Source organism: Carettochelys insculpta, chromosome 2 (genome assembly GCF_033958435.1).
Source record: "Carettochelys insculpta isolate YL-2023 chromosome 2, ASM3395843v1, whole genome shotgun sequence".
NCBI lineage: Eukaryota > Metazoa > Chordata > Testudines > Carettochelyidae > Carettochelys > Carettochelys insculpta.
Window position 1 is genome coordinate 2,164,509 of NC_134138.1, and position 21,888 is coordinate 2,186,396.

Sequence of the window (21,888 nt, forward strand, 5' to 3'; positions counted from 1 at the left end):
CTGGCAGTGATGAGCAGGCTGGGCTGGGCTGGGCCAGCTGCTCCCCCACAATGACCAGGCCTCACACCCCCACGCCCGTCCGCTCAGCTCACGCTGCCCTGCCCAGGCACCTGCCTTCCCCTGACCTCCGTGGAGGCCTGTGCGGCAGTGACCTGCCCTTGCGTGGCTGCTCACCGGGCCAGCTGTGGCTGCAGCTGGGGCCGATTGCCCCTCCAGGTCATTCTGCTGGAGCCTCACACAGAGGGGCACCAGGGGGCTGCTCTTCAATGGCGGGCGCCGGACAGGAGCCCAGCCCAGCCCACCGGCAGCAGGCCCGGGGCCCTGGCAGTGTGTGTCATGGGGCAGCCAGCTTCCCTGGTAGCTGCTGGGCGCCGGATCCACAGCGCCCTCGTCTGGGGAAGCCGCAGGGTGCTTTGGGACCTGGGGCTACCCCGGCCCTCTGCCTATTGCCTGCTGAGCCGTGCAGGCAGAGGGGGGGCTCACAGCGCTGCCTGACCCTCCCCCTCCTCCTGGCAGATGAAGAAGGAGGAGCTGAAGGCAGCTCAGCTGACCCACGGCCTCCAGCACGTGCGCCACCTCAGCTTCTCCCAGCCCGTGCGCCAGGTGGCCTACAACAGCCGCGCCAGCCTCTTCGCAGTCTTGGACGCGCAGAGCCGGATGCACCTGCACAGGGCCGACGGCTGGCTCAGCCGCGGCGTGCCGGCCCCGGCTCCCATCACTGGCTTGCTCTACGCCGCCCCAGTCAACAAGTACGTGGCCTGGGACCAGAGCAACTTGCAGGTGCTGGGCCCGGCCTTTGAAGTCCTCTCCAAGGTGTCGGCACTGCACGGCGTCCACTGCTGTCTCTACAGCCCCGAGCTCAACCAGGTGGTGACCACCGGTGCGGGCAGCCTGTCCGTCTGGGCCTTCCGCTACGGCTTTCACCAGCTGCAGTGCCAGCTCACCGTGCAGCAGGGCCTGTCTCCTCGGGATGCCTTCACCCGCCTGGCCCTGGGCACCGGCCCCAGCCAGGCTTGCTTCGCTGCCAGCGGCACTGGGGTCGCTGTCTTCAGCATTGACCAGGGGGAGCTGGTCACCTTCCAGCGGGACCTTCACAACAGGTAACGGCTGTGCGAGGCAGTGGGACGCTGCCCCGCCAGCCCCGGGTGCCCCTCCGGGGAACTTCACCCCGTCCTAGGAGGGCTTGGGCCCTGGGAGGCAGCTGCCCAGGGAATGGATGGGGGTGGGGCTGAGGTGCTGAGCGATGGAAGCGGCTGCCCAGCTTTGGCCTGGGGGAGTGGATGGGGTGCGGCTGGCCAGGTCTGTGCGCCAGGACTCCTCCATGTGCACTAAGACCTCCCATCTGGCTGAAGCCCACGGTCAGAGGCTGCTCTTGTCTCTACGCTCAGAAAGAGAGACAGGCTCATGTACTGCCTGCTCAAGCCCTGGCTGGGGCTCTACAGAACCCTCTCTGGGCCCTCCCTGCACCTCCCTGGCTCCTGGCGCTGCTGTTTCATGGACACGACAACTGAGACAGCCCTGCCAGCCCCCCAGGCTTCCACCCCCAGGCTCAGGCACCAGCGCAGTTAGAATCGTAGAATCAGAGAGTCCTAGGGCTGGGAGGGACCTCATGAGGTCACTGAGTCCGGCCCCCTGCCTAAAGCAGGATCAGCCCCACTAAGTCATCCCAGCCAGGGCCTTGTCCAGCCAGGAGTTAAACCCCGCAAGGGATGGAGAATCCACCACCTCTGTTAGCCAGGTGCTTTGGGCTCGTGCGCTCCTAGGGTGACCCTGCCTGTGCCTGCACTGGTGCCCGTTGCCCTGTGGGGCCTCGGGAGGGGGCAGGGAGCCAGGGCAGGCAGGAGGGCTCAAGGCTGCTTCTCTCCCAGGGCCATCACTGACCTCGCGTACTGTGAGGCAGCGGCGTGCGTGGTGACCGCCTCCCGCGACACCACCATCAAGGTGTGGGACGAGAAGTGGCTGATTCAGACTATCTTCGTGGGACACACCGGTGAGCGGGGCAGGGCTGAGCCCAGTGCTGCAAACGCCCTCCCCCTCTGGGGCAGAGCGGGTGCCATCTGAACTGGCTGTTCCCTGCCCGGATCCCTGTCTCGGGCTGCCCTCAGGCCCCATGCAGGCTGCCCTGCCACTGCCATCACGCGGGGGGTGGGGACTCATGATACAGTGGCTTGTGCATTAAGCTTGGAAACCCAGGGTCGTGAGCTCCATCCTTGAGCAAGCCACTTAGGGAATGGGGCAAATAGATGTCAGGGATGATGCTTGGTCCTGCCAAGAGGGCAGGGGACTGGACTCAGTGACATCCCTTCCAGTTCCAGGAGATGTGTAGCTCCAATTACATGCACATTTTTATAAGGTAGCTCCCCAGCTCTCACATGGCCGTCAACTAGAGACTCTTGTCCTGGAGCAAACTTGCCTCTTGGACTGGCAGTGTCCCCCAGCTGACAGTGTAAGGGAAGAGGTTTCTGGGGCACCGTTCAGGGGGTCAATTCAGGGTGAACTGCTGAGGGAGGCAGAGCTAGATACAGCCCAGGTCTGGGGTCCTCCAAGACAAGGCCCCAAACCCATCACACAGAGCACAGCTGTCACCACGCCGGCCAGCGAGAGGTCCCACCAGCAATTCCCTCACACACTCCAGCCTCCCGTGGGCCACAGCCCATCCCCTCCTCGCACAGCTGAGAGGCTATGGAACCAACCTCACCACCTCCACACAGGTTCTTCCAGTGCCCAAGGCCCTGCCACCTCTCCGGGTCAATGTACCAGAGGGGTGGCCAAGTTAGTGTCTACCTTCAAAAACAACAACAAGCCCTGTGACACCTTATAGACTAACAGGTGTTTTGGAGCATAAGCTTTCATGGGCAAAGACCCACTTCATCAGATGCATGAGTGGAGGGTCCAGAGGAGGGTTTGAATATAGGGTTATGAGAAGGAGGGAGTCAAGGGGAGGGCCAGAATTGACAAGGTCTGTTCAGTCAGGGAGGATGTGGCCCGTTATCAGTACTAATGTGGAGGTGTGAACCTCAGGAGTGGAGAAACTGCTTTTGTAAGGGGCCAGCCACTCCCAGCCTCTGTTCAGTCCTTGGTTGACGGTGTCAAATTTGCAAATGAATTGCAGCTCTGCAGTTTCTCTTTGGAGTCTGTTTCTGAAGTTTTTTGCTTAAGGACGGCTACTTTTAAGTCTGTTACTGAGTGTCCAGGGAGACTGAAGTGCGTATATGGCAGCGGGGCATGGCTGGCACATGAAGGCATGTATTATATCAGTAGATGTGCAGGTGAAAGAGCCCCTGATGGTCTGAGGGATTGGAGCAAATGTGATTGTACCTGAGTGCCTGGCTCTATACGATGGATCCTGTAGTGTGCCCTGGGTGGAAGCTGGAGGCGTGTCGGTAAGCACTGCAGGCCGTGGGTTTCCAGTATGAGGTGGTGTTTATGTGACCACCACTTCTCTGCACAGTAGAGTCCTGGAAGTGAATCTCTTGTGTGGACTGGTCCAGGCTGAAGTTGATGGTGGGGAGGAAACTGTTGAAATCAGGGTGGAACTCTTCAAGAGCCTCCTTCCCATGGGCCCAGATGATGAAGATGTCATCAATGCAGCGCAGTAGAGGAGGGGCGCTAGGGGACGAGAGCTGAGGAAGGGTTGTTCCAGGTCAGCCATAAGAACGTTGGCATAGTGTGGGGCCATGCGGGTGCCCATAGCAGTGCCACTGATTCGAAGGTATAAATTGTCCTCAAATCAGACAAACACCTACAAGACCATTACCAAGCTTTCCTGAAACTACAACACCCACCTAAGGAACTGAGGAAACAGACTGACAGAGCCAGGCAGCTACCCAGAAGCCACCTGCTGCAAGACAGGCCTCACAAGGAAAACAAGAGAACACCACTGACCATCACATACAGCCCCCACCTAAGGCCTCTCCAGCGCATCATCAGTGATCTGCAACCCACCCTGAACAACAATCCCTCACTGTCACAGACCTTTGCAGGCAGGTCAGTCCTCGCCTGCAGACAGCCCAACAACCTGAAAGAAATTCTCTCCAGCACCTATAGGCCACACCACAATAACTCTAATCCTGGAGCCAATCCCTGCAACAAACCTTGGTTGCTAGCTCTGCTCACATATCTACACCAGCAACGTCATCACAGGACCTAACCACATCAAACACACCATCAGGGGCTCATTCACCTGCACATCTACCAATACAATATATGCCATCGTGTGCCAGCAATGCCCCACTGCCATGGGGTGATGGAGTTGGGGCGGGGTGCATGTGTGAGACTCAGGCTGGATGTGTGTGAGACAAGCAGAGAAGCTCCCGGTGGCTAAGGATGACCCTGGGGCTGTAACCTAGGCTGGCAGGTAACACCTCAGCCCTGAACAAAGAGGAGGGAGGAGCCGAGTGTAATGGAGTGGGGGGAGTGCATGTGTGAGTCAGGCTGGATGTCTGAGGCAAGCAGAGCAGCTCCCAGTGGCTAAGGATGACCCTGGGGCTACAACTGGCAGGTAACACCTCTGCCCTGAACAAAGAGCAGGGAGGAGCTGAGCTGGGGTTTTGAATAGGGGGACGGCAGTTAGAGGCTAGGAAAAGGGAGAGCTGGAAGGCAGCCAGTCTGAGGAGGGGGAAGCTACACCCCAGAGGGGCACCCCTTGGGGGTCTTCTCCCCAGGACAGGTTGGAAGGGCTGTCTCTGGCTGCTGTACTGTCGCTTCTGTGAGAAACTGGGCTTCTGTTGCCTAATAAACCTTGTGTTGTACCTGCTGAGTGAGAGTCACTCCTGCCAGCGGACGGGGTGTAGTGCAGGGGGACCCCTGAACCCCATCACACTGGTGTCAGCAGTGGGATGCACTGCACCCACGGATGAGCTCCCAGCAGTGGCTGACTGAGTACAAGAGAAGGAAGGAGTCTCACAAGAGCCAGAGGGGGAACAGAGCCATTCCTGCAGCTGCTGCTGGTGAGTGGATACCCCGGGAGATAGCGGGGAGATGGATTATATCCGACTCCTAAAGGCAGAGCTAGCGGGGCTGTGCAGAGAGAGGGGCCTGACCGTGGGAAAGGCGACCAAGGCCCAGCTGATTGCCCAGCTGGAAGAGAATGACCGATCCAGGGGGCCAGATCCTGTCCCGGCAGAAAGTGGCCGGTCAGCCTCGGGAAGCGTTTCGGATTCTCCGACAGGAGCAGGGGCTCGACGCCGTCAGACAGACGCGGTGCCCGCCAGGTTGCGCTCAGCTAGCGGTGGTCCATCGAGGGCAGAGTCCCCCACCGCAGAGCTGCAATGGCTGGAACTCGAGGTGAAATTAAAGGAACTGGAAGCCCAGGAACGGCAGAGGGAGCACGAGCGCCAGCTACAAGAGAGACAGCGGGAGGAAAGAGAGTGAGAGCGGGAGGAGAAAGAACGAGAACGGAAGGAGACAGAGCGAGAGCGAGAGCGGGAGGAGAGAGAGCGAGAGCGGGAGCATGAGCGAACCATGGCAGAGGCGAGACGCCAAGAGGCCCCAGCTGCGGTAAGCGGGGAGAGGGCCAGACGGCTCGGGGTGGCCAGTCACTTGGAGACGCGTGTGCTGGCCCAGTGTCAGGACAGAGGGGACGTGGACGAGTTCCTTACCGCCTTTGAGCGAGCCTGTGAGTTGCATGAGGTACCCCCAGATGAGTGGCTCCAGCACCTCACCCCCCTGCTGGGCCAGAAGGCTGCAGCGGTGCTCAGCCAGCTGGAGGGGCTGCAGCCTGGGGACTATGAACGGTTCAAACAGGCCCTGCTGCATAAGTTCGGGCTGACTCCGGAGATGTACAAGAAGAAGTTCCAGGAGGTGCAGAAGAGGCCAGAGGAAACCCATGTAGATACAACCGCCCGCCTGAGGCAATACTACCGGAAGTGGGCGTTCGGGATGGGAGTCCAGTCCGTAGAGGACCTGATCGAGCTGGCGGTCGTGGAGCGATTCTACGAGATGTGCGCACCTGACCTGAGGGTGTGGCTCGTGGACCGGAAGCCGGGGGACTCACACGATGCAGGGAAACCGGCAGATGACTTCACAAACAGCCGGGCCAGGTTTGAAAGTGAGCCCCACAAAGAGAGGGAGTCTCGGAGAGAGAGGGAGTCCCGGAGAAACCGAGAATCTCAGAGAGACCGGTCCCTAACTGTACGACAGAGGGGACCACCTCTTGGGCAAGCCCAGGAAAGAGGGGCCAGCCACCCACCCCCCAGACAGCCAAACAGAGCCCGGACAGAGCAGCCGGCCCGAGGGACACAACAAGACCCAGGCTGTTACCGCTGTGGGCGAAAGGGGCACAGAGCAGCCCAGTGCCCCAGGCTCCCAGACAGGTTAAGCAGGCCGGGGGGTCATAGAGTCAACTAGGTGGGGTCCCAGAAGCCAGAGGGGCTGGCGGCCAAGGCGGGTGGTGCTGACAATGGGCACTCGGATTGGGCCGAGTCCGCCCCACAGACCAGCTCCTCAGGGGGACCAAATGCTCAGAGGTCAGTTTACAGAGTGGGGTCGGCACTACCTCTGTGGAGCAAGTGTCTCAAACACCTCGAAGTAGACGGGAAAAAGGTCACGGGGTTCTGGGACAGAGGCGCTGACGTGACGCTGGCCCGACCCAGGGTGGTGGCACCGGGCCGCATGATACCCAATTCCCACCTGACGATAACAGGAATTGACGGGACCCCTTTCAAGGTGCCCATGGCGAGGGTGCACCTGAAATGGGGGAACAAGGAAGGCCCCAAGGAAGTGGGCGTGCACAGCCATTTGCCAGTGGGTGTACTGATGGGGGCTGACCTGGAGAACTGGCAAGGTGAACGCCCTCGTGCCCTGGTCCTGACCCATAGCCAAAGAAAACGAGGGGTGCGCTCCCCAGATTCAGGGGTACAGGCCCAGCCAAAGTCACAGGAGCCACAGGTGCCAACCCTGAGAGAAAGGGGGCCCCCAAAAACCAGATCTCACAGGCCTGGGGTGCTGGAGCCAGGCAGGGATGGGGGAGTAGCATCCGCCCCTGCCCCAGCGGAAGAATTCCAGGCAGAGAAGCAGAGAGACCCCTCCTTGCAGAAGCTGAGGGAACTGGCCAGTCTCAGCCCAGCTCCACAGCTGGGGGAGGGCTGCAGGGAGAGATTCCTGTGGGAAAAGGGATTCCTGTACCGGGAATGGGCTCCCAGATGCAAAGCGGAGCCATGGAAGGTCCAGAGGCAACTGGTGGTCCCCCAAAAGTACCGGCGCAGGCTGCTGTACCTAGCCCATGAGGTCCCACTCGTGGGACACCAGGGGATCCACCGCACCAGGAGAAGGTTGTTACAGAACTTTTTTTGGCCAGGGATCTTTGCAGCTGTCCGTCTGTATTGCCTGTCCTGCGATCCCTGCCAGAGGGTGCGGAAGAGCCGGGACAAGGGGAAAGCTGCCTTGAGGCCACTGCCCATCATAGAGGAGCCTTTCCAGAAAGTGGCTATAGACATAGTGGGACCCTTCAGCAAGGCAACACGTTCGGGGAAGAAATATATTTTGGTAGTGGTAGATTTTGCCACGCGATACCCAGAAGCTGTGGCCTTGACCTCTATCGACGCTGACACCCTGGCGGATGCACTGCTGTCCATTTTCAGCAGAGTGGGGTTCCCCAAGGAGGTCCTCACAGATCAGGGGTCCAACTTCATGTCGGCCCTACTGCAAAGCTTGTGGGACAAGTGTGGGGTCCGGCACACCTGGGCCACAGCCGACCACCCGCAGACCAATGGACTGGTGGAGAGGTTCAGTGGGACTCTGAAGCAGATGCTGAGAACCTTCATGAATCAATACCCCCATGACTGGGACAAGTACTTACCCCACCTGCTGTTTGCATACAGGGAGGTGCCCCAGGAATCCACGGGGTTCTCCCCGTTTGAGCTGCTGTACGGAAGGAGGGTACGGGGACCCTTGGACTTGCTCAGAGAAGAGTGGGAGGGGACGGCCTCTCCTGAAGGGGAGTCAGTGGTACAGTATGTACTGACCTTCCGGGAAAAACTCACCGAGCTCATGGGCCTGGCCAGGGAGAACCTCTCCATGGCCCAAAGGAAGCAAAAGGTCTGGTATGACCGTAACGCCCGGGCCCGAGCCTGTGCCACCGGGGATCAAGTGATGGTCCTTGTACCTGTGCGGCGGAACAAGCTGCAAGTGCCCTGGGATGGGCCCTTCAAGGTCGTCAAACAGCTAAATGACGTGAATTATGTGGTGGAACTGTCGAACCGGGCCCACAGCCACCGGGTCTATCATGTGAACATGATGAAACCTTACTGGGACAGACAGAACTTGGTGCTGGCCGTGTGCAGACACTGGGAGGGGCAGGGGGATGATCCCTTGGTGGATTTACTCACAAGGACTGGAGCCGGCTCCTTGCTGGAGTCTATTCCCCTCTCAGACCAGCTGACCCCTGCCCAGCAGACGGAGATCAAGGAGGTGCTGCATTCGCATCAACAGCTGTTCTCGGACAGACCCGGACGCACTGACCTGGCTGTCCACCGAATAGAGACAGGCACCCATGCCCCTATCAAGTGTGTGCCATTCAGAGCCACAGGGAGGACGGCTCAGGACATAGAGCGGGAGGTTGAAGACATGCTGGCTCTGGGGCTGATCCAACCCTCCTCCAGCCCCTGGGCCTCTCCCGTGGTGTTAGTCCCTAAAAAAGATGGGTCTGTTCGGTTTTGTGTGGACTATCGCAAGCTTAACGCCATCACTGTATCGGACGCCTACCCCATGCCCAGGCCTGATGACCTTTTAGACAAGCTGGGGGGAGCCCGTTACCTCACCACCATAGACCTCACCAAGGGGTACTGGCAAGTGCCATTAGACCAAGATGCCCGGCTGAAGTCGGCTTTCATCACCCCTGTGGGGCTCTACGAGTTCCTGGTCCTGCCCTTTGGCCTCAAGGGGGCACCTGCTACCTTCCAGCGTCTGGTGGACCAGCTACTGAAAGGGATGGAGAGCTTTGCCCTGGCTTACATGGACGATATTTGCATCTTCAGCCAGACATGGGAGGACCATGTGTCCCAGGTCAAGCAGGTGCTGGACCGACTCCAGAAGGCTGGTCTGACTATCAAGGCAGGGAAGTGCAAGGTGGGGATGGCTGAGGTGACCTACCTGGGCCACAAGGTGGGCAGCGGCTGCTTAAAGCCAGAGCCAGCTAAAGTGGAGGCTGTCAGAGATTGGCCAACACCCCAAACTAAGAAACAGGTCCAGGCCTTCATTGGGATGGCGGGGTACTACCGGAGGTTTGTGCCCCACTTTAGCTCCATCGCAGCCCCCCTCACGGAGCTATGTAAAAAGGGAAAGCCTGACAAGGTGGTGTGGACCGAGCAGTGCCAAGAGGCCCTCTGCGCACTGAAGGAGGCTCTGGTCAGGGCCCCAGTGCTGGCAAATTCAGACTTCAACAAGCCCTTCCTGGTGTTCACCGATGCCTCGGACGTGGGGCTGGGGGCGGTGCTAATGCAGGTGACTGACAAAGGGGAGAAACACCCCATCGTGTACCTGAGTAAGAAGCTGCTGCCCCGGGAGCAGAACTACGCAGCCATAGAGAAGGAATGTCTGGCCATGTTGTGGGCACTGGGGAAGCTGCAGCCATACCTGTTTGGACGGCGTTTCACCGTGTACACCGATCACTCACCCCTGACCTGGCTGCATCACATGAAAAGGGCCAACGCCAAGCTCCTGCGGTGGAGTCTGCTCCTGCAGGACTACGACATGGAGGTGGTCCATGTAAAGGGGAACAACACCACTATAGCCGATGCCCTGTCACGCAGGGAGGGCCCCGAACTTCCCCAGGTCACTGGCTAAGTGACCCCGCTCAGTTCGGTCTGGAAGCGGGGAGAGATGTAATGGAGTGGGGGGAGTGCATGTGTGAGTCAGGCTGGATGTCTGAGGCAAGCAGCAGCTCCCAGTGGCTAAGGATGACCCTGGGGCTACAACTGGCAGGTAACGCCTCTGCCTGAACAAAGAGCAGGGAGGAGCTGAGCTGGGTTTTGAATCGGGGTCAGCAGTTAGACGCTAGGAAAAGGGAGAGCTGGAAGGCAGCCAGCCTGAGGAGGGGGAAGCTACACCCCAGAGGGGCACCCCTCGGGGTCTTCTCCCCAGGACAGGTTGGAAGGGCTGTCTCTGGCTGCTGTACTGTCGCTTCTGTGAGAAACTGGGCATCTGTTGCCTAATAAACCTTGTGTTGTACCTGCTGAGTGAGAGTCACTCCTGCCGGCGGACGGGGTGCAGTGCAGGGGGACCCCTGAACCCCATCACACCAAGCTGGTTTTGAATTGTGGGCAACAGTTAGAGGCTGGGGGGAGAGGGAGCTGGAAGGCAGCCAGCCTGAGGAGGGGGAAGCTACACCCCAGAGGGGCACCCCTCGGGCTCCTCTCCCAAGGACGGGTTGGAAGGACTGTCTCTGCTGGCTGCACTGACACTTCTGTGAGAAACTGGGCATCTGTTGCCTAATAAACCTCCTGTTGTACCTGCTGAGTGAGAGTCACTCCTGCCAGTGGATGGGGTGCAGTGCAGGGGGACCCCTGAACCCCATCACACTGCATGCATCACACCAATGCATCTGACAATGCAGGTGTTTGCCCACGAAAGCTTATCCTCCAAAATACCTGTTAGTCTATAAGGTACCACAGGACTTGTTATTTTCCTGCTCAATGTACCTCAGATCTGACCCCAGAGAGCACACTGGGCCTGGCCTTTCGCATCTAAAGGTTTATTCTTGAAAAGGTGGATAGAAAAGCTGTTGAAGGAATCAAATTACTTAGACCGATTGCAAAGTCCCTGGGGCAGGCTGGTAGAGGGGACGAGCCTGCTGTCTTAAAACAAGTCTCCGGCACACGTCCGCTCTTTGGATGAGCCGTCCGTCTGTCCGTCCGTCCGAGTTTGGGTCATAGCAGAGATGCTCCAGAGGAGATGAGCTAGAAGGAAGCCCAACACGGAGGAATCCCAGGGCCCCCACTATAGCTCTCACCCATGCAGGGAGAATCCCACTGCTCTGGCTGCGTGAAAGTGTGACCCAGGATAGCGCTTGTTACCTGAGCCATCCCCTGTCCATGCCTGACTCCGTCCTTCCTGGACAGCTCTCCCGCTGTCTGAACGGCCGCAGCAAAGCTCATCAGCTGTGGCGTGGCCCCGCCGGCGGCCCAGACGCAATGAAGTGCTGCTCTTTGCTAGGCCAGGGACCCTTTCACCAGAGCGCCCGGCTGCCCAGAAGCACACGCGTGAAATACCAGTGCAGAGCCAGCACTCTGAACGTCTAATCCAAACGAGCTCCCTGCACATGAGCAGCACAAACAGCACCAGCCACTCCTCAGCTTTCTCCAGCCCTCTCTCGGCCCACCGTGCGCTAGACTTGGCGCACTCTGAGCACGGCGGTTGCACGACAAGTTGGATGTTCCTCTCACAACCCAATAAGCTCACAGGCAGCCTGGCCCCGGCTCTGACCCAGCCCTGCTTCCTCCTCTCTGGCAGGGCCTGTCACGGCTGTGACCATCTACCCCCAGAGACCTCTCATCCTCTCTGCCTCGCAGGACGGCACCCTCCGCACCTGGAACCTGCAGACCATTGACCAGGTGGATGAAATGCACGTGGCCGAGGTGGTGGAGCAGCTGCAGACGCACCCAGAGGAGGGGTACGTGGTCTCGCTGTCTGGCACCACCATGGACCTTTGGAAGGTCAACCAGCTGTACTCCCTGCACAGCCGTCTGGGTGCTGCCGTGACGCGCATCAGCACCGTGGACCTGAGTGGTGTGGGCAGCTTCCCGGTGCGGGCGGTGTGCGTGTGCCAGGACTCCTGCGTGCGGCTCGTGGCTGCGCACACTGGCCAAGTCGTCTCCACACTGCTGCTGGACAGGCCCTGCCAGGCCATGGAGGTGGCGTACTGTCTGCCCAAGGAGATGCTCTTTGTGCTGCTGGAGCAGGGCCAGCTCCTCAGGGTGAACGCCGCCGTCAACCCCATGCGGGTCAAGAAGACCGTGGTGCCCAGGAGCGAGTCGGCACGGCCCTGCTGCCTGCTCCTCTACAGCCAGCTCGTGGAGCCCCAGAAAGCCTACGCCCAGTGGCAGGAGATCAGGGAGCAGGGCGGGGACAGGAGGAACTGGGCACAGCTCCCGCTGAAGCTGCAGGACAAGAACAAGTAAGAAACGTCACTGGCGCCGTTCCCCACCCCGGGCCCTGAGATGGGGGTGCCGTGGGGAGCAGGGCAGGGCCGGGCAGTGGTGGAGGGGGAGCTGCCAGCCGGGGGTGCCGTGGGGAGCAGGGCAGGGCCGGGCAGTGGTGCCGGGGGAGCTGCCAGCCGGGGGTGCCGTGGGGAGCAGGGCAGGGCCGGGCAGTGGTGGAGGGGGAGCTGCCAGCCGGGGGTGCTGTGGGGAGCAGGGCAGGGCCGGGCAGTGGTGGAGGGGGAGCTGCCAGGCGGGGGTGCTGTGGGGAGCAGGGCAGGGCCGGGCAGTGGTGGAGGGGGAGCTGCCAGCCGGGGGTGCTGTGGGGAGCAGGGCAGGGCCGGGCAGTGCTGGAGGGGGAGCTGCCAGCCGGGGGTGCCGTGGGGAGCAGGGCAGGGCCGGGCAGTGGTGCCGGGGGAGCTGCCAGCCGGGGGTGCCGTGGGGAGCAGGGCAGGGCCGGGCAGTGGTGGAGGGGGAGCTGCCAGCCGGGGGTGCCGTGGGGAGCAGGGTAGGGCCGGGCAGTGGTGGAGGGGGAGCTGCCAGCCGGGGGTGCCGTGGGGAGCAGGGCAGGGCCGGGCAGTGGTGGAGGGGGAGCTGCCAGCAGGGGGTGCCGTGGGGAGCAGGGCAGGGCCGGGCAGTGGTGCCGGGGGAGCTGCCAGCCGGGGGTGCCGTGGGGAGCAGGGCAGGGCCGGGCAGTGGTGCCGGGGGAGCTGCCAGCTGGGGGTGCGGTGGGGAGCAGGGCAGGGCCGGGCAGTGGTGCCGGGGGAGCTGCCAGCCGGGGGTGCTGTGGGGAGCAGGGCAGGGCCGGGCAGTGGTGGAGGGGGAGCTGCCAGCCGGGGGTGCTGTGGGGAGCAGGGCAGGGCCGGGCAGTGGTGGAGGGGGAGCTGCCAGCCGGGGGTGCTGTGGGGAGCAGGGCAGGGCCGGGCAGTGGTGGAGGGGAGCTGCCAGCCGGGGGTGCTGTGGGGAGCAGGGCAGGGCCGGGCAGTGGTGCCGGGGGAGCTGCCAGCCGGGGGTGCCGTGGGGAGCAGGGCAGGGCCGGGCAGTGGTGCCGGGGGAGCTGCCAGCAGGGGGTGCCGTGGGGAGCAGGGCAGGGCCGGGCAGTGGTGCCGGGGGAGCTGCCAGCCGGGGGTGCCGTGGGGAGCAGGGCAGGGCCGGGCAGTGGTGCAGGGGGAGCTGCCAGCCGGGGGTGCCGTGGGGAGCAGGGCAGGGCCGGGCAGTGGTGGAGGGGGAGCTGCCAGCAGGGGGTGCCGTGGGGAGCAGGGCAGGGCCGGGCAGTGGTGCCGGGGGAGCTGCCAGCAGGGGGTGCTGTGGGGAGCAGGGCAGGGCCGGGCAGTGGTGGAGGGGAGCTGCCAGCCGGGGGTGCTGTGGGGAGCAGGGCAGGGCCGGGCAGTGGTGCCGGGGGAGCTGCCAGCCGGGGGTGCTGTGGGGAGCAGAGCAGGGCCGGGCAGTGGTGCCGGGGGAGCTGCCAGCCGGGGGTGCCGTGGGGAGCAGGGCAGGGCCGGGCAGTGGTGCCGGGGGAGCTGCCAGCCGGGGGTGCTGTGGGGAGCAGGGCAGGGCCGGGCAGTGGTGCCGGGGGAGCTGCCAGCCGGGGGTGCTGTGGGGAGCAGGGCAGGGCCGGGCAGTGGTGGAGGGGAGCTGCCAGCCGGGGGTGCTGTGGGGAGCAGGGCAGGGCCGGGCAGTGGTGGAGGGGGAGCTGCCAGCAGGGGGTGCCGTGGGGAGCAGGGCAGGGCCGGGCAGTGGTGGAGGGGGAGCTGCCAGCCGGGGGTGCCGTGGGGAGCAGGGCAGGGCCAGGCAGTGGTGGAGGGGGAGCTGCCAGCCGGGGGTGCCGTGGGGAGCAGGGCAGGGCCGGGCAGTGGTGCCGGGGGAGCTGCCAGCCGGGGGTGCCGTGGGGAGCAGGGTAGGGCCGGGCAGTGGTGCCGGGGGAGCTGCCCGCAGGGGATGCCGTGGGGAGCAGGGCAGGGCCGGGCAGTGGTGGAGGGGGAGCTGCCAGCCGTGGGTGCCGTGGGGAGCAGGGTAGGGCCGGGCAGTGGTGCCGGGGGAGCTGCCAGCCGGGGGTGCCGTGGGGAGCAGGGTGAGCTCTCAGCAGGAGGTGCTGAGGGCGGTGGGACAGGAGCGCTGGTGGAGGGCAGCTCCTGGCGACTGCCCCCCGATCTGTGGGCTGCCTGTTGCGGTGCAGTGGTAGCTCGTGACGTGCACCGGATGACTGTTGCCCGCAGGTACCTGCTGGTGCTGGGGCAGGAGGACGGCTCGCTCTGTGTGCTGCACTGGTTCACGGGGCATGTTCAGCACCGGGTGGAAGCGCACAGCTGGGAGAGGGTGACTGCGCTGGCTGCCTCCCCCCACGACACCTATATCATCTCGGCTGGTGAGCACACTGGGCCCCGAGGGCCAGGTGGCACAGCTGCCTGTGCACCCTGCCTGAGCGACGGCGTGGGGCAGGGTCCCCGTGCAGCCTGGAGGTCAGCACAGCCCCATGCACTGACGGCATGGACAGGGCCTGCAGGGGCTGCGCCCTTGGGGCTGGAGAAGTCCTGGCCCTAGAGAGCCCAAAACCTCGTCACTAAAAGGAAGTGAGCCTCAGGGTAGGGGGGGACCCTGTGCCGCCAGGAGAGTCCAGGGCCTCAGGCATGGCCTGGCAGCACCTTCCCCTATGCTGGGGGGCGGGGTGGGTCCAGTGTTCCCCGTGCCCCGGGGGAGGCCAGATGTTCCCCGTGCCCTGGCAGGGAGGAGGCATTTCTCTTTAGGGCATTTCCCAGCACCTGGAGGCAGGGCAGGACATTTGCCCAGGGAGAGGGAGGCAGGGCGTTCCCTCGTGCCTGGGGGAAGTGGGGCAGGGCGTTCCCTCGTGCCCGGGGGAAGTGGGGCAGGGCGTTCCCTCGTGCCTGGGGAAGGGGGGCAGGGCGTTCCCTCATGCCCGGGGGAAGGGGGACAGGGCGTTCCCTCATGCCCGGGGGAAGCGGGGCAGGGCGTTCCCTCGTGCCCGGGGGAAGGGGGGCAGGGCGTTCCCGCGTGCCTGGGGAAGGGGGGCAGGGCGTTCCCTGGTGCCCGGGGGAAGGGGGGCAGGGCGTTCCCGCGTGCCTGGGGAAGGGGGGCAGGGTGTTCCCTTGTGCCTGGATTGTGGGGGACGACAGGGCGTTCCCTCGTGCCCGGGGAAAGGGCTTTCACTCGTGTCCAGGGAGGGAAGGCGGGGCGCTCCCTCGTGCCTGGGTTGGGGGAGCGTCTCTCGGTTGCAGCTGAGGGATTGTCCCTCTTTCCGCCCACTCCCTGGCCACGTCTGTGCTCGCAAGGTCGTTGGGAAAATGCCGCCGAGCGCCCACACACAAAGCGCTCCTCCGATCCTGCTCTTCGGGGCGCCCCTTCCGCCCTCGGGTCCGGCGGCGCTCCAAGCTTTCGCAAGAGCAGGGGGGCCCTTGTTCCCAAGGAGCAGTCCTCCTGGCGGCGGGGTTCGGTCCCGGCCCACCCTTTGGAAAGAGCAGGGGCCGAGCGAGCGCTCGCTGTCGGAAGCGCCGGCAGATCGCTGCAGCGGAGACGCACCCCCTGCGTTCTGTGGAACGAACGAACAGCTCCGTGACGGGCGCCTGAGGGGCACGGTCTGGGCGTGTGCAGCGAGCCCATGGGAGCCCGGCACCCCGGCAGGCGGTGGCGGCCAGGGCGAGGGCAGGGGGCGTGCGTGGAGCAGGGTGGGGCAGCCAGGGCGGGAGCAGGCTGGCAGTGCCCCTCCGCCCTGCCCGGTGCAGGTGGCGATCGCACAGTGAAGCTCTGGCGCATCTTTCCCTACGTCGAGGAGAGCCTCACCCTGCTGCTGAGCTTCTCCTGCCCGCAGCCCGCGCTGCACATGTGCCTGCTGGGCTCCACGCTGGGCGCCGCCCTCCAAGACCCCGAGACCGCAACCTACAGCGTTGTCCAGTACGACCTGCTGGCCCAGAGCCGCCAGGAGCACAGCCCCGAGGACGACCCACTGGACGAGATCACAGGTAAGAGCCCTGCTGCCTGGGCCTCCTGCTTCTGCCAGCGGCCTGCGTGGGCCCCAGAGCAGGAGCCTGGCATGCAGGTGGGGCGGGTGCTGCCCCAGGGGAGCATCCAGCACTGGTGTCTGGGGGATGCCCAGGGGTTAGCAGCGCATGACTGGGGAGCCCCCAGCCCAAGGGGTGGGGGTTGAAGGTGCCCGGGGAGTGTCTGGCCTGGGAAGGGGACATGCTCCAGAGAGAAGCGGTGAGTCAAACTGCCTGCCATGGCTCCAGAGTGGGGACCCAGCCCCAGGGCAGGCAGCGTGCGGGGACCCAGCCCCAGGGCAGGCAGTGTGCCAGGACCCGGCCCCAGCCCCAGCCCCAGCCCCAGCCCCACACTGGCTTCTAGCTCTGTACTTAGGCTTCAGCAGCACAACAGGTGTGAGTTCCTCAGGCCCTACAGCAGCCAGACCAGAGAGTCCCGGCCGGGCCCTGGGGTGCTTTGCCCCCATCCTGTTCCCCAGGGGAGCAATTCCCTCAGACTGGAGGGGATCCAGGCAGTTAAGCCTGACTTCAGTTCCTGGAAAACGGATGGAAGCTACAGTAAAGCACAGAGTTCTCAGCGCACAGCCGAGCGTGCTGGCCTGGGGGTCAGGGCCAGCAGGGCGTTTGGAAAGGGAAGTCACGGCCCAGCGGCTGCTAGAACTCCTTGAGAGGGTCAAGACGTGGGCGAGGGTCATCCAGCTACACCCCCGACTCGGACACCCTGGAGCCTTTCCAGGGTTCCACCCAACACCTCATAAGCGAAGTCCACGTTGTGGAGAAGAGGGAAAGTATCTTGCGAATCAGAAACCGCTTAAAAGATGGCCAAGGACAGAACTTCAGGGTGTCTGTGTCTGACGGCCAAAAGCTGGGACCGGCTGAGAGAATCAGGTTCCCTCAGGAAATTGCCCTGTTCTGTTAATTCTGCTTATCATGAAGGATCAGCCACATCCGCAGGTCAGTTTACACCTCAGATCCGACCCCAGAGACCACGCTGGGCCCGTCCCTTAGAATCTAACATCTAAAGGTTTGTTCATAAAGGGGAAGAAAGACAGGGTGAGAGCTCAGTTGTTAAAGGGATCAGCTCCGGGGTCACGCTTGTAGCAGAGCGGGAGCTTTCTGCTAAGTCCCTGGAATAGATCCGCAGCTGGGCCGGGTCCTTCAGTCCTTTGCTCAGAGCCCCCGCTCACGGCAAAGCTCCTCTGGAGGGGAGGAGCCGGCCTGGAGACGCAGTGGAGGGGTTCCCAGGGCCCTCTGTATCGCCTGGGCCGTGTGCGGGGCTCCTGCTGCTCTCTCTGGAACAGTCTGTCCCACGCTGGAGTCCGGAGTCCCACGGGCCGGTCCCTGTCCAGGCCTGGCTCGGCTCCGTGCAGGCGGACGCCAGCGCCACGCTGCAGACTGAGGGTTTGCAGGACAGTCCGGTCAGTGCCGCCGGGGCCTCCCAGGCTCATCGTCCGGGGAATGGTCCGTGATGGGCCGATCACCCTGAGCAGCTTTCCCCGGGCAGGCTGGCTGGACGCTCGGTGGCGCGACTCCGGGGCTGACGTGTGACGTACAGACACACAGCTCGTGTGCGTGTCTTCGAGTGCACAGACGACAGATTGTGATGGGGTTCTGGGGTCCCCCAAGCTCTGCACCCTGTCCGCAGGCAGGAGAGTCTCTCACTCAGCAGGAGAACAGCGGGTTTATTAGCCGACAGGACACAGCATCGTACAGAGGAGTCAGTACAGCAGGCAGAGACAGCCAGTCCCATCCATGTTGGGGAGAGGAGGCCCCGAGGGGCCCCCAGAGCTGGGGCCTGGCCCCCTCCTTTGTCTCTCTCTCTCTCCCAGCCCAGACTAACTTCTTCCAACTCCCAGTTCCAATTCAAACCCCTCAGGCTCCACCTCCTCCTTTGTCTGCAGTACAAAGGTGTTACCTGGTCATCAAGGTTACCCTCAGCAGGAGCCCCACACCCTCTGTGAGCCACTCACATACACACACAGGTATCCCCCACTCCATCACACAGATCCCCACAGCTAGCACAGCCTGAGCCAGCGAACGGACCGTCAGCCTTGCACTGACCCCTCGCCCGGCCCACGTGGTACAAGACTTGGGGCAGACCTAGCAAGGCGGTTGCAACGCTGATCTGAGCGTTCAGCTCACGACCCAGCAACGATACGCTCACGCCGGGCTGGCCCCAGCCCTCCCTCAAGACAAAAGGGCCTTAGCGTGCGCTGGCCCCGGCCTGCCAGCTTTCCGCTGTGTCCTCGGGCCGGCCCTGCCGGGGCATGTGGGGCGAAGCCAGCTGTGGCGTGGGGGTGGGTCTCCCTGTGTAACGGTGGCTCTCCCCTGCCCTGCAGGCCTGTGTTGCTGTCCCAGGCTGAAGCTCTTTGCCTCTGCCAGCAGGGACGGGTCCGTGAGGGTCTGGAACGCCCGAAACCAGCTGCTCAGGTGAGAGGCGCAGGCACCCGCTGAGGCCTCCCAGCCCCTGCCCAGGCTGCTGATGTGGTGGGGCGGGAGGGCAGTGCCGACTGCAGCGTGGGGGAAGGGCAGGGCCAGCCGCGGGGGAAGGGGGAAGGGCAGGGCTGGCCATGGCGCGTGGGAAGGGCGGGGCTGGCTGAGATGTGGTATGGGGGAAGGGCAGGGCTGTCTGTAGTGTGGGGGAAGGGCAGGGCCGGCCGTGGCGGGGGGAAGGGCAGGGCTGTCTGTAGTGTGGGGGAAGGGCAGGGCCGGCCGTGGTGGGGGGAAGGGCAGGGCTGTCTGTAGTGTGGGGGATGGACAGAGCTGGCCGTGGCGGGGGGAAGGGCAGGGCTGTCTGTAGTGTGGGGGAAGGGCAGGGCCGGCCGTGGTGGGGGGAAGGGCAGGGCTGTCTGTAGTGTGGGGGATGGACAGAGCTGGCCGTGGCGGGGGGAAGGGCAGGGCTGTCTGTAGTGTGGGGGATGGACAGAGCTGGCCGTGGTGGGGGGAAGGGCAGGGCTGTCTGTAGTGTGGGGGATGGACAGAGCTGGCCGTGGCGGGGGGAAGGGCAGGGCTGTCTGTAGTGTGGGGGAAGGGCAGGGCCGGCCGTGGTGGGGGGAAGGGCAGGGCTGTCTGTAGTGTGGGGGATGGACAGAGCTGGCCGTGGCGGGGGGAAGGGCAGGGCTGTCTGTAGTGTGGGGGAAGGGCAGGGCCGGCCGTGGTGGGGGGAAGGGCAGGGCTGGCCGCAGCAGGGAGGAAGGGCAGGGCTGTCTGTAGTGTGGGGGAAGGGCAGGGCCAGCCGCGGCGGGAGGAAGGGTAGGGCTGTCTGTAGTGTGGGGGAAGGGCAGGGCCAGCTGCGGTGGGGGGAAGGGTAGGGCTGTCTGTAGCGTGGGGGAAGGGCAGGGCCAGCCACGGCAGGGGGAAGGGCAGGGCCAGCCGCGGTGGGGGGAAGGGCAGGGCTATCTGTAGTGTGGGGGAAGGGCAGGGCTGGCCGCGGCGGGGGGAAGGGCAGGGCTGTCTGTAGTGCAGGGGAAGGGCAGGGCTGGGTGTGGCGGGGGGAAGGGCAGGGCTGTCTGTAGTGCGGGGGAAGGGCAGGGCCGGCCGTGGCGGGGGGAAGGGTAGGGCTGTCTGTAGTGTGGGGGAAGGGCAGGGCCGGCCGCGATGGGGGGAAGGGCAGGGCTGGCCGCGGCGGGGGGAAGGGCAGGGCTGTCTGTAGTGTGGGGGAAGGGCAGGGCCGGCCGCGGCGGGGGGAAGGGCAGGGCAGGGCAGGGCAGGGCAGGGCCGGCTGCGTCGTGCTCGCTGTGCCAGTCGGACCTCCCCGCAGAGCAGGAGGCGGCTGCGCGGCTGGCGGGCGCTGCTGGGGAGGGGAGGCTGGGCCAGTTGACGCTCCCCTGCCCCAGGCCTCTCCCCTCAGGCACCTCCGGCTGAACGCGGTCCCGGAGAGCCTGGCCTTTGCCAACGACCGCGGCGACCTGCTGCTGGGCTTGGAGCAGCACCTGTACTGCGTACGCCACAGCCAGTACCTGCCCCGGCCGTACCTCACCAAGGTGCGCCCGGCCGCGCAGGCCAGCGAGCTCGGGGACACCTGGCCCAGCAGCCTCCTCTGCGAACCGCCTGCACCCCGGTGGCACCGGCCAGGCCCCTGCCAGACCCGCCAGCGCCGGGCAGCCGTGGAGCTGGAGTCATGGGGCGCACCCCGAGCCAGCACCCTGCCCTGCCCCCCACGGCGCCCCTGCTGGGCCGGGGCTGCTGGGAGCCCCCCAAAGCCAGCGCCCGCTGGGAGACGCCGGGGTGGGGTCCCCGTGGGCGCACTGAGCAGCAGAGCGGGGGCAGCAGGGGCCCGGTTCTCCCTGTCGGTGCCATTGCTTGGGCGCTGCTCTGCCCCACGAGCCGGCTGCCCCTCCGCAGCGGGCCCGACTCGGGGCCTCTTCCACTGCAGCTGCTGTGCGCGAGCCTCCTGGACCCCGTCGCGGACTCGCCACTCCCCGTCAGCCAGAGCGCCCAGCAAGCCCTCGGCGGGGACGCCCGACAGCGGCTGCTCCTGGAGCCGAGCTCCCGCACCCGCCCCGCCAAGTGAGCCCCCCGCGGTCTGCCTGGGCCGGGCTGGATGTGCTGAGCGCCTGCCAGGCCTGGGCGCAGCAAGTACACGCCTCCAAACCGCCACGACCGCGGCCTTCCCCCACCCCCGGCACACCCGCTGCCCCACGGCCGCAGAGCCCCACCCCCGCCCTGGCACACCCGCTGCCTCACGGCTGCAGAGCCCCACCCCGGCCCTGGCACACCCGCTGCCCCATGGCCACGGAGCCCCACCCCCGCCCTGGCACACCCGCTGCCTCATGGCCGCAGAGCCCCACCCCCGCCCTGGCACACCCGCTGCCCCACGGCTGCAGAGCCCCACCCCGGCCCTGGCACACCCGCTGCCTCATGGCCGCAGAGCCCCACCCCTGCCCTGGCACACTCGCTGCCCCATGGCCACGGAGCCCCACCCCCGCCCTGGCACACCCGCTGCCCCATGGCTGCAGAGCCCCACCCCGGCCCTGGCACACCCGCTGCCTCATGGCCGCAGAGCCCCACCCCCGCCCCAGCACACCCGCTGCCTCACGGCCGCAGAGCCCCACCCCGGCCCTGGCACACCCGCTGCCTCATGGCCGCAGAGCCCCACCCCCGCCCTGGCACACCCGCTGCCTCACGGCCGCAGAGCCCCACCCCGGCCCTGGCACACCCGCTGCCTCATGGCCGCAGAGCCCCACCCCCACCCTGGCACACCCGCTGCCTCACGGCCGCAGAACCCCACCCTGGCCCTGGCACACCCGCTGCCTCATGGCCGCAGAGCCCCACCCCGGCCCTGGCACACCCGCTGCCTCATGGCCGCAGAACCCCACCCTGGCCCTGGCACACCCGCTGCCTCATGGCCGCAGAACCCCACCCCCGCCCCGGCACACCCGCTGCCTCACGGCCGCAGAGCCCCACCCCGGCCCTGGCACACCCGCTGCCTCATGGCCGCAGAACCCCACCCCCGCCCCGGCACACCCGCTGCCTCACGGCCGCAGAGCCCCACCCCCGCCCCAGCACACCCGCTGCCCCACGGCCGCAGAGCCCTGCCCCTGCCCCGGCACACCCACTGCCCCACGGCCGCAGAGCCCCGCCCCCGCCCTGGCACACCCGCTGCCCCACGGCCGCAGAGCCCCTCCCCCACCCTGGCACACCCGCTGCCCCACGGCCGCAGAGCCCCACCCCCGCCCTGGCACACCCGCTGCCTCACGGCCGCAGAGCCCCACCCCCGCCCTGGCACACCCACTGCCCCACGGCCGCAGAGCCCCACCCCT

General features: G+C 65.1%; 1 protein-coding gene across 5 annotated transcripts in view; it reads left to right on the top strand.

The window, feature by feature from the left end:
* Nucleotides 1-21,888, top strand: part of WDR97 (WD repeat domain 97) — a 67,386-nt gene that overhangs the window by 2,200 nt on the left and 43,298 nt on the right. For all 5 annotated transcript variants that reach the window (XM_074986435.1, XM_074986434.1, XM_074986437.1 and 2 more), the window contains 8 exons: nucleotides 517-1,100; nucleotides 1,869-1,990; nucleotides 11,449-12,112; nucleotides 14,351-14,499; nucleotides 15,872-16,108; nucleotides 18,466-18,556; nucleotides 19,977-20,109; nucleotides 20,502-20,635. In XM_074986435.1, the coding sequence (XP_074842536.1) occupies nucleotides 517-1,100; nucleotides 1,869-1,990; nucleotides 11,449-12,112; nucleotides 14,351-14,499; nucleotides 15,872-16,108; nucleotides 18,466-18,556; nucleotides 19,977-20,109; nucleotides 20,502-20,635 (2,114 nt within the window). The remainder of the gene's footprint in view (nucleotides 1-516; nucleotides 1,101-1,868; nucleotides 1,991-11,448; nucleotides 12,113-14,350; nucleotides 14,500-15,871; nucleotides 16,109-18,465; nucleotides 18,557-19,976; nucleotides 20,110-20,501; nucleotides 20,636-21,888) is intronic.